The 12198-nt window shown below is 46.4% G+C and overlaps 1 protein-coding gene across 5 annotated transcripts in view; it reads left to right on the top strand.

Annotated features, from left to right (window-relative positions):
* Window positions 1–12198, top strand: part of LOC139061095 (uncharacterized) — a 28358-nt gene that overhangs the window by 10968 nt on the left and 5192 nt on the right. For 3 of the 5 annotated variants that reach the window (XM_070540620.1, XM_070540618.1, XM_070540622.1), the window contains exons 5-8: window positions 978–1067; window positions 4149–4178; window positions 5885–5917; window positions 11792–11854. In XM_070540620.1, coding sequence (XP_070396721.1) covers window positions 978–1067; window positions 4149–4178; window positions 5885–5917; window positions 11792–11854 — 216 coding nt within the window. The other 2 variants (XM_070540621.1, XM_070540619.1) reach the window with 2 other exon arrangements.

A 12198-nucleotide genomic window follows, 5' to 3' on the forward strand; every position in this document is an offset into this window, starting at 1 on the left:
GTTTAACTGCGCTGTAGCACCCCAAGTACGAAAAAAATTAAAAACTTCAGCACCCAAACTTGATATATTGTTTCTCTTTAGTGTGCTTTGAAACTAAGCAGTTGTCCTATGCAGTTTGCACCAAGCGAATTGCGAGAATAGAACGCGGCCAAATGCGGGTGTACACACGAAGAGGCTGTCTCTTTAAGTGTGTGTGCCTTTTCGTGCAGCCCGAATGGATTGGTGCGGAGCAGCTGCTCATCTCTAGTGCTATTTTCTGATTGCATGCATGACGAATCAAGACCTTTAAATCTGGATGTGATAGCTAAGCAGGACGAATCTGGACACTGGAACCATGTGCACAGCTCTCTGCGGAAAGTGTACGCGTGCGTGCCAAGGTTCAGAAGTGGTTTGGAGCTCGCAAACAAACTGATTACACCCGAAACTGCGTGTGGCTGTACAAACATTGAAGCGAATTTGTGGCGACCCTTCGCATGAACTTGAGACTATCGCACTTTTCAGGCGTTAAGTGGTGCTTATGCAAAGCCGCCATAGAAAATTCAGCTACTGCATTTAAGTTATTTGTATTTGCCGCCTGAGTGCGTTTCAAAGTGAGGGGTTAAAAGAGTGCTTGGGTTTATGCAGTCAAGCAGCCAGAATATGTCGCTATACAATCTTCAATTAGGAAGATCTATGGTGTGGACTGTAAGCTTTCCGGTCATTTCACATTTCTGACAATTTACATTCCTTTCTACTGTTCGTGTCATTCATGCCACATTTCATGGCTGCACTTTTGTTTTTCATGCAACTTTCCATGTTGAATAAGTGCGAGCAGTGTGGTTTACCGCTTTTCTAGCCATGTCTTGTGAGCCATTCTTGAAAGGTGTATCAACATAGTGGGGTTTGATTCCAGTAATACGCTGCAAAGTCATGGTGGGGTCATTTTCCATCATGTGCTGAACAAATGGTTCAAATCAGTTTTTGAATTTTCCATACAGGGCAACAAGACGCTGGTGGACACATTCTTATGTCTTGCGAAAATACGAGTGTTGTTCCTCATCGTCGCTTTGTTCTACGTCTCCTTTTTGGTGAGTTATACACCATGCCAAAGAAAGCTTTCGCTATATACCACCGTCCCTTGCCCTCTCGAAGGAATGTCGGTGGGCTTTATGAAGGAATGCCATCAGTACACTTTGAAGTGTTTACTGTTTGGAATGCTCACTCAGTTCACTATGTGCAATATGGTGGTTATGCCTTCATAAATAAAACTTGGCAACCTTTCCCGTTTGCTCCATTATAAATAGTCTTCAAAATGAATAAAATGGAGTGTATTTCCAAGGGGCTAAATCATTTTTCAAAATTACTAAAAATACAGTGTTGGTTTGTAGAAGGGCCTGTTGTGAACACGAGAGCCAAATATAATTTCACTGCCCTCGGCAGAGAATATAAAATATCCTGTCAAAAACCTCTTAGTTCCGCCTCTGGAATGTCATCGTGAAGCGACATCGGAAACAGCGAAGCCCACCAACATTTATTGGCTTATTTCAGGACAGCGACAACATTTTCAATATTACTCTAATGGCTTGTTTGTAGGTAAATAAGGAAAAATGCCCGTGTACAATGTAAAAAAAAATGCCCTCAGATACTTCAGCTTTGCATTGGAGGTGTACAGTCAACAGCAAAAGTTTGCGGGATGTGCGAGCGCGTGGCAAAGCGACCCTCCTCCCCTTCTAGCGGTGACCCCTGGTGTCGAGACCGACGCCTAAATGCATGCGCTTCCCTCCCAGACTGCAAGCGTGCATATTTCCGCGCTTCCGCCTTGCGCGCCTTCGATATACGAATGTAGCCGCGAGGTAGCCCTCTTGCGATATGCGCTGTCGCGGCTTCGACGGGCGAAACTGCGTGAAACGTGTTTAGAAGCAGGAACTTGCGGCCGCCTTTTGTCGAGTCACGAGTGCTGACGCATAGTGCCGGCCCGGTGGGGAACGCAACATGTCATTTTTCTTTTTCTGGGCTGCACCTTCTCGTGGCCAATTTTCGTTGTTTATTTCTTTTTACGAACGGTGCGTTCTGCCGCAGAAGAACGTGGCACAAGACGTGCTATATAGAAGGAGACCGGCAAGACAAAAATGGACAATTGATTTCCGTTGTGTACTCAACGAAGTTATGCCCGTCGAAGCCGCCACGGCGGATATCGCAAGTGGGCTACCTCGCGGCTACGTTGGCATCTCGCCGGCGCGCAAAGAGGAAGCGTGAAAACATGCACGCTTGCACTATCGGAGGGACGCGCATGCGTGCAAGGGCCGGTCTCGACACCAGGGGTTCACCGCTAGAAGGGGAGGAGGGTCGCTTTGCCACGCGCTCGCACATCCCGCAAACTTTTGCTGTTGACTGTATAGTACGTGCTGTAGTGGCGCATAGATGCCTCTGCTTTGCGTGGCCTCCGAGATAAGCGTAGCGTGCTGCGTAATGACGTACCGTGGCGCGTCGCAGCCGCCAGGGGCCGCTGCGACGAGCCCTCTAAGCGCACGAGTCCAACAACTTTTGGCCGGGGCCTTTCAATGGTGTAATAGCTATCAGTGGGCTAGTAGACACACAAGGAGGGAGAGATACATACGATGATTCTCGTCATATATACATGTAACTGCGCTTATAACCGAGGGAATGGAAAAATTCTTCATGCAGCTGATTCGTGAGGTGCCGTCCTTTGTTGGCACGGCCATGTCATGATTACTTGGAACAGTTTCGGAATAGGATGTATCGCTACATTGCTGCAATGCTAATGGCATTAAGGTCGACTCTGCTTGTCAGACTGTTACTGCCTCAGTGTTGTTACCTCTGTCATGAAAATAAATATAAATTTTTTCAATGATTTGGCGAACAATCGCAATTTATGAAAAGAAAGCGCAATATCCGGAACATTGTAATTTCACTGATGTATCATCATTATCTATGCTCCGCCTTGTAGGTTGTCTCAGGAGAAAAAATTGGATGTAATAATTTATAGCACTCGTGCAATTGTGTCGCTCTCGCGAATATGTGTTACTGAGCAACTGCTGCCATGAATTGGTGTCACCATGAGGGTGTCACCATGAGGGTTCATTGACTGGTGTCACCATGACGAGGAACGTACAAAATTTATCAGGATTATTTTTCACTGAGCTTATAGAGCTCTCTTTTTTTCTTTTTGCTGAAGAAAGCGGCAACATTTTGTCAATTAATTGAGGTCGCTGTTTTTTTCGGAAAACTAAAGTTTGAAGAAGGCTTTTCTGCATGACGCTGCTCCGCTGACCTCCTACGGCACAGCGTCCTGTAGGGCTCAACAACTATGAAAAATAGAATACGAAGCGAAGAGAAACCAAACGGCGCAAAAGAGATGTGAATGAATAGTGCTTAATTTCTTGCAGCGCCAAAAGCATAGTTACTAAGTTGGGGAATAGCTCAGAGGCGGCTGCGAGAATCCCTGGTCCATCCGCAGAATCGCCGTCGTGCCAGTCCTGAAAGGAGAGCGCATAACTTTCCCTTTGCGAAGAAATCTCTACAAAGCTTCCTTCTGACGAGGAGCCGTCAGAATACTTAATTTTGCATCACAGTTTTATTTCTCATGTGGCTGACAGGTAGCCATGTTTCCAGCACAGGTATCAGCGCAGGCGAAAATGAGGAGAAAGACGAGGCACAATGACCCAACGTGCACAAGGTTGGCCATCTAGTGTCAAATATTGCAACTGGACGCAATTTGACGAATATAGTCGTCTTGTGTTTGCTGTGTCAGGCAGTTTTGTTCGTGACGACTACTCGTCAGCGGCAGAGAAAAGGATATATGAGCTCTCAAGGCAAAGCTCCTGCTTAGCACGAAATTTTGCCTTTTTAGTTTTGTATTCAAGTACACTGTACCAACGAAATCGTTCAGGCCAATGACTACAACACTGAACATAACAAGCATTGTTTGATATTTGTAATGATAAGCTGCACACCGTGAAGTTCGCGGTGCTGTGGAGCGTGCGCATACAACTTCAAAAATATACTCATTAACTGTGCAACAGTTTCACGCATTGCAAAAGCATTTCTGTTTTTTACGTATAATTAGTTAAGGAAATAGGAATAGCACACAAAAGTTCGTCGGTGCACTATGCACATCAAGTTAGAATGCGATTTTTTTTTTGTTCCAGTACTTCAAGCGCGGCTCGGACGCCAAAGGTGTAAGTATGTTCAACGTGAAAGGGATGACGATCTGTCCGACGATAAATCTGATGAGGAAGCGATTCGTATGCAACCTACACTACAGTAGTGTAGACATATGGGACATATATATGGTTTAAGGCGTCATGGCTGGAGATACTGCTGGCGTTCAGTTGAACGGAACATGTAGCGCGATGTGTGCGCGCATATTTGAGCCTACAGTCAGCCTCGGATATCAACTGTGTATTTCTGAATGTTTCATTCACTAATGTGACCTTATTGCAGTATTTTCATCTATTTCTAAGCTGCGGTTTAGGCGACGATCGTAACAGCGTGGGTACCGTTCTGCTACTATAGGAGATGTTATACTTTGACAAGTGTTCAAACTGTTTGTTCGCTGCAGGTTACATTGTGTGACTACTTGGTTCGATGGATGAGGTTTCCGCCCATGAATAAAATAGTTTCGGCAAGTAATAGCAGCATACCATACAGTCTGAATTAAGCTTGTCCAGCAAAGGGACTGTTTTCGAACTGCGGGAGCGTCCTAAGCAGTTGTAGGTGCTGGATTACAGATATCTATGTTCTAAATACCGCATGGTCCAAGCATACTGCATCGGCGGTTATATATCTATGAATGTTGTGCGGCCTGACTATGCGAGGTCGTATTGCGGCGTTAAACCGTTTTCTCTTGCTTTTTCGAGAAAGAGGATGAAAACCTAACTTCTTTCCGGTTGTGTTCGTTCCTTTCTCTACGACGCACTCGCACGTATTACGGAAATTTTGCCGTCAAAAATAGCCATTGCATTGTTTTTATGCGATCCCTCTTATATAATATGGCTGTATATGGGCCAAAAAGGCAATGCCGAAGCGAATGCCGAAACGCACAGCTTACATTTGTATCGTGCCGGTGGAACAACCACAATGATCGCTGTGTTGAGGAGCGCCATCGTCCTTATGCAGGAAGGCTAGCGTAGACATGTAGTAATTTCAAGCCTACTACACTTGAAATGCGCGAGAACGATGCCGGTGCATCACAAATTTTTGATAGCACCTGCCGCTTAGATGTTTCGTCGTTGCCTTAGGTTGGCCGTGCACGAGCATGCGCTCTTATGCTTTGTTTTACTCCCTACGCCAAGCGATAGGACAATGAGCTGAATAATCATTTAATGCTGGTGATATAGAGACACCGGTTTTATTTGTTGAATTAAAACCGGTATAAGCAAAATATATAGTTCCAAAACGTACACACACTGCGGCTGATAAAGCGCGTCACATTTCTGCGCCCCCAACACGTATATCCACCTACTGTAGTTACCGATACAGTGAAAGGCTTTCCTGACGACCTTATATGAACGGAAATGGCGTAAATTTCACAAAGTACGATTTAAAACATATCGAAATCGTTCCGCAGCACGTGGCAGCAATACTTTCAAGCAACGCCGCGCCGGATCGCCCAAGCCAGAGCGGAGGAAAGGCTCTACCCGCGGTATATCCTCCTCACCCGATGAAAAGGTCTATATGAGCGCACAGTGGTTGTTGACCTATTATTTCTGTCTGTCTATCTATTTCTTAACTCAAATTTACTAAGCAGGTGCCTAAAAACAATTTCAGCTTTCAACCTATATTTGCAAACGGGAAGAATGAGGTTATTGTTTTGCAGAAAACCATGCACCAAAATATAATTTTCTGTGCTTGCCTTGCACTGTTTTTCATTCAAACTTTGCAGGCCCGCAAGTTCATTGGCACCTACGTTTTCGATGTAAGTGAGTTTTCTTAAAAACGTTTTTTTTTTTGAAGAAAGCAGCACATTCGTATTGGATTATGGCGACTTATATGTAAAAAATGACAACTTTGACACTGCACATGTAATGAGGATTGCGCCATGTTTGTAATTGTGCAGGAAGACGAGTCTAATCTCAAGCCTACGTTTGCAATCAAAGGAATAAAGCTAAACATAAGAACACTGATAGGCACGTATCGGCGGTACCATGACCATACGCATTTAAGGTATAACGAGTCTGCCTATTCTTGCCTAGGGAAGAGACGGGGAAGGCGGGAGATGGAAATTCAAGACGATGAGAAAAACGACAACGAGGTAAAATTGGCAACCAATTTTTCGCGAAGTGGACTTCTCTTATTCAAGGCGTCTTATTCTTACCACATGCAAGGCCTTTTTATTGGTAAACCTAAACTTAAGCTCCAATTACGTGTGAAAATCCTGCATGCGTCCATTAGAATGCATCGACGGCCAATAATGCAACAAAGTTCGCAACGTCTACGGTAACCTAATTCAGTTCAGATTGATTTCTTAATTTTTTTTACAAAAGCTAAGCCTAATAGTAATATTCAGAATCCTGGAGTCCAGATCCACCAGGACGGTGAACTTCGAGAAACGTTATCATTGTTACGCTAAGCACTGTCCTGATTTTAATAAATGAACATGAATAATAATTGACCCATCTGCGCTCGTAATCATGCACAACGATATGTGGGTTTGTGCAGAGTTTTACAAGCCCCCGTGTGTTCATAGTGTTTCAAAGAAATGTTCCTAGAGGAAAATGTGGCGCTGCTGTCTTTCAACTCATACAGGGACGATGGATAGCAAATCATAGATGTCTGCATTCTTTGTGCGTGTAGTTTGTTTTTATTTGGGAATGTCATCGGTATTTTTTAAAAAGGACACTGCCGAGAATCTTGTGTGCTCGTCCACCGACTAAAGTGATGAGTCATTCTTGCAGATTGTTTTCTGTGTTTCATATTGCTCAGTGTCCAAGCAGCCGTAGTTTTCTAGTCATGGTAAAGGAATAAGTGCAGGCATACAAGCGTAACCATTGGGCATGTTGTTTTTCACTCATCACGCCCTTGTTTGCCAAAACTTGCTAATTTACAATGCCAAAAGACCGCTGGAAGCCAGAAAGACAAATTTTGTACTAATAACTGCATTGCCTATTGTTGTTGCTGAAGCGCCATATTCGATTGACCTGTGCATGCGTGTACCAGCGTGGTAGTTCCCTTTATATCGTGGATATTTGCGCTTGCTGGTGCATGATCTTCGCATTGCGTAGTGCACGGTAAACACTGTTTTAGGAAGGACACAGGATTGCACAATGCTGTACGACCTCCCCGTGTGACATACAGCTACACAATACGCAGTGCCCTTTACACAATTGTTGGGCGAAGATGTATGCTACATTACTGTGGCTCTGTGAAAATGCGACGCGGTATTGTTCGGCTTACCAGTAGGCTGTTTGCTGTCAAGCGAAATTTGTGCGTGTGTTTTGGGCTGTCTCATGGGTGCTATTTCATTTTTCTCCTTCGTTTTCTTCCTTTTCCTTCTTTCCTTCCCTCCTCTCTCTCCCTGTTATCTTTGTTTTCCCCCTTTCCCGTTCCCCCGGTGTAGGGTAGCCAACCGGACGTGATTCTGGTTAACCTCCCTGCCTTCTTCTTACCTCTTTCCTTCCCTCCCCCTTCTCCTTCGTGTTGCTAGATTTTTGAAGCGTGCGATATTCACGAGATTTGTGCATTTGACGAATGAAAGGTGGTGCAGAAAGCTGAAACATTCACCAAAGAGTTAAAAATGATTAATTTTGAGCATGTTCCTAAAGATTAATGTAACGGAAGGTCAAGACGTGTGATACGTGGACGAAGCAGAACGTGAAGAACGACGGTTATGTCGGCGTTCTTGTCCTAGACTTGTTCGCGTTCTGGCAACGCCATGCTTTCGGTACTGTTATTTAGAATAGATTTTCGCAGAAATTTCTTTATATTTTTCTAAGCCTATGCGTATACACACGCAGACATATGCGAGGCGACAAGTGTGTCTGTTTTTTCATAAAAGTTATATGCAAAGAAAATACTAAACGTCTCCAAGTCATTCAATTTTATTGAAATATAAACGTGTTGGTCAAGATGCACAAGAAAAGAAAAGGCGGACACGACGGAGCGCACACTGTCAACCGTATTTCATGAAATGACATAAAACCTTTATACAGCTTTAATCAGCCTTTAGAGGTCGATCAAATCAGCATCATGGGACAAGCACATGATAAGCCAAGATGGAGAATATTGAAGCTATCTTCATCCGGCAACATGGGGAAGCACGCCTTCTATTTTACTCTCGGACAAGGAAGTTGCTTTCCTCGATGGCCATGTGTGAGTTGTAAAATATTTTGCATTCCTTTGCTAACAGTATGAACGTGATAGCGTTAATCGCGCGATGTCGCACACAATCCAGTGTCGGCACACGCATCGACCATCTTGTGAGCTAACATTACCCCGAACCACGCATACCCAGCCACGTGGGCCCTCCATGTGCCTCAAACGCGTTGCCGAACAAATTGAATGCCTCGAAATAAAATTCGTTAGAAAAATTCTAAAGTACGACTTGCACACAACCTGCAGGCATGATAGCGTCGCCTAGTAATTTGAATATACGAGAAAGCTTAAATTTGTTACGCCGAAACTCATAACTCCCTTTTCCAGGGTTTGCATCATTCATAGAGCGGAGCGGCTGGTTCCTTGCAGCACCATCCAGATGGCGCTCGCCTCAGCGCATCCGCGGCCGACGCAAGAGCACGTGTTTCCACTAGAAAAGTCGCCGTCATGTGTAACGTCCACTGCCAGCATTCCACGTTAGACATTACGGTTACATAAGCTACAGTTGCCGGAAAGCGTGACAAGCAGTCGCGATCTTTGACTGTTATCGCTTTCCACGCTTAACGGCGAAGCTTAAGGGCCTTCCAAACTTTTATGCGAAGCATAATACTAGAGCTCAACCTAGCTCCTCGCGCGGCGGTGTCGCCTTCAATACCACGTGACACCGTGACGTCACGACAGAGGAGAAACGGGGCTCCAACTCGCGCCGTCGCTCGAGAGCTCAACCCAGCTCCTCAGGCGCGGCGGTGTCGCCTTCAATACCACGTGACACCGTGACGTCACGACAGAGGAGAAACAGGGCTCCAACTCGCGCCATAGCCCCCCGCATCGGACGCGGTGAGCGTCGAGCAACGCAGCGTTCGGCGCGACAACGAAATGTGCGCCTGAGCCGACGCCGACGACACCGGCTTTTCTGCGACACGAGCTCCTTAACGCTGTCGCGTTAAAATAAAGGCTAGTATGCTTCGTATCCTGGGCTTAGCCTTAGCTAAGCCCCAGCCATTTTTTATGCGAAGCATATTACGAGAGCTCAACCCAGCTCCTCATGCGCGGCGGTGTCGCCTTCAATACCGCCTGACACCGTGATGTCACGACAGAGGAGAAACGGGGCTCCAACTCACGCCGTCGCTCGCGGCGTCGCGGCGGTATATAAACAGCTGCGCTTGCCTCTGCTAGACACTCTCGAGGTGAGATGCCTCCTGGAGACATAGCTGCTCGTTGGAATGAGAAGCGAAGGTTGCGGCGTGCTACAGAGACTGATTTTCTAGGTGGCTTTGGCTCAACTCTTGCAAGATGGGCTGGGTGGGAATCGAACCAAGGTCTCCGGAGTGTGAGACGGAAACGCTACCACTGAGCCACGAGTACGATGGTTCAAAGCGGTGCAAAAGCGCCTCTAGTGAATGCGGTGTTGCCTTAGAAACGAACTGTTTCTAAGGCTCAGGCGTGCGTCGCTTGCTCAGGCGCACATTTCGTTGCGGCGCCGAACGCTGCGTTGCTCGACGCTCACCGCGTCTAATGCGGGGCGCGTAGTCGCTGCGCCGTAGCCCATTGTCTTCCACCCCTTGGCGGGTCGACGGGAACGCTGTCGTGTACGAACTCTTGAAGGCGAAGCAGAGTAATGCATGAGTTGTTTCTTCGTCTAGCAGAACCAAATATAGCCAAGCAACAGCAGTTCACCAGGCTAAACAGTGGTTCAACAACTAAAATAAAGGCTAGTATGCTTCGCATCCTGGGCTTAACCTTAGCTAAGCCACAGCCATTTTTTCATCATCTGCTTTTCTGTTCTTATTGGAATCAAGTATTAACTTCGCATACGCGTTTTGTCAAAAAATGTCTGTTAACGTTTTATGTATTACTGCTTGCGCGTTATTTCTGATGGATTTTTCGCTGTTTTGCTGTTGACCTGTTTCGAAAATGGCTTTATGGATGAGCTTTTCCCTGTTGTATAAATGTTTTTAGCGCGTGAAACAGAGTGCGCACATTTCATGTTGGTAGTTGCAATCTGATTGTCTAATTTCGGAGCCTAAGGCTGCCACATGTGATTAGGTTGCTCATATATAGGCTTTCTGCCGTTTCACGAAATAATGTTGGTAGTCGTCACTATGCCCTCTGCTCTCACTTTTAGTGTCCATCTTGCGCAGCTCGTTTATGATTCAAGTATGAACCAAGTAGTACGGAAGAAAGTATTCGATGAAATGTGAAAAAAGTCGCGATTTATAATCCTGAACATTCGTTCTAGTGCTTTTCACACTTACTTCCCCGGTTTGCCAAGAAGAAAGCTCACCAACGATTACAATGATCCCTAATGCAAACTTTGAGTCCAACTCTGTACGTGTTTTCATTTCGCAATATATGGGCTCGCACGCACGATCTATTTCATGCGGCACGTTCGCTAATCGGCAGATCTCGAGAGGTAGCGCGTGGGTGAGGCGTGGGTGCGATTCACAGCAGTTGCCGCAGGCAGAGCTCCACTCATGCAGCGCTTTGTTTCCATGCAGACGACGCGCGCTACTATGGCGCCATCTCGTATCCATCATCGCCGGTCACTATGTTTTTTTTTTATTCTCACGCTTTCGTTCCGCCAGCGACGAGAGCGGTCCTTGGTCGCGGGAAAATCTAGCCACCAGTGTCAGCGGTGATAGCACCCAAGGAAGAGTCACATAGAAGCTTACTCTTAGCCGCTCGCCATCGCCCCTTGCAGCAGCAGCGGTCCCCATCACACACGCTGGTACCGCGGACTGACCTCTGCAGCTGACGCTGTGGACGAGCGTCGCTCACGTCACCTCATGGCACCCGGCCCCCCCCCCCTCCTCTCTCCCCCTCCCACGGAAGCCCAGATGAGCTCTCTCACGCAGCTGCGCAGGCCGTAGTCGCCGGCAACTCAGCGCATGCGCAGCCCCTCTCCTCATCCGTCCTCCTCCGCTTTCCGCATCATGGTTCCGCTGCTACGCTTTCCCCCTGCGCTTTCCTCCTCCTCTCATCGCTGTCGGCTTTCTTTCATTTCGCGCTCCACTCGGCGTTCACTTTTATTCTTCGCGGCGCTCGTTCGCTGGGTTATGCTGACGCAGCCCACGTTCGCCGAAGGAACCTGCTGTTAAAAGCTACGCTCTGTAAATACGAATTGCTTATGGCTCAGTGCATATCGCACCTCCGTGCTGGCACAGGAAACTGATCACGAAGGCAGCGCTCTGTCGTATACAGTGGAGACGGCGCAAGAGACCAGGTGGCCTCGTGGTCGCGTTGTTCATGAAACCCTCATTTGAGGTGAGGCTTAAACTGAGGCAAATTTGCATTTGTTTTCTGAAAACATAGCGAGTGACATTATTTTGATAATTGATGGTTGAAGTCATCAACTGCTGTCATTAAATTTTAGTAAGGCCATTGTGGCCTGAGTGCTAAGTTCGTAAACACGTTTTTGAGAAGTAAACGCATATCGTGGAAGTAATGCGCGCATGTGTTTTGGGCTTATGCTTTTCAGATTATTCTAACGAAGCTTGCGGCAAAATCGGACGAAGGGCAAATCAAGGCTTGGCTGATGGAAGTAAGTGTACAGGTGTTGGTCTTCCTCTTCTGGTACCTTCCTACGCATATTACAGACTGACACGCATGTTATGGCGTGTCAGACTCACTCCCACAACAAAGGACAGTGGTGGTCTCACGAAAAAGCAAAGAGACTACTTTATTTTCCTCGTAACTGCTTCCACCTAGATCAAGTTTTGAAGCTACACGAAATGCATTTGTATATACCCAGCAGCGCATTTCGTGAAAAAAAATGAAGATGCCGCCATTCTACTCCATGACTGTCAGCTTTCAACGACCATTACCGTAATCCCTAATGGGAAATTTGAGAGCAGCTCTGCACGTACTTTCATATCGCGATTGGTT

The sequence above is a fragment of the Dermacentor albipictus genome, chromosome 6, assembly GCF_038994185.2.
Source record: "Dermacentor albipictus isolate Rhodes 1998 colony chromosome 6, USDA_Dalb.pri_finalv2, whole genome shotgun sequence".
Taxonomy (NCBI): domain Eukaryota; kingdom Metazoa; phylum Arthropoda; class Arachnida; order Ixodida; family Ixodidae; genus Dermacentor; species Dermacentor albipictus.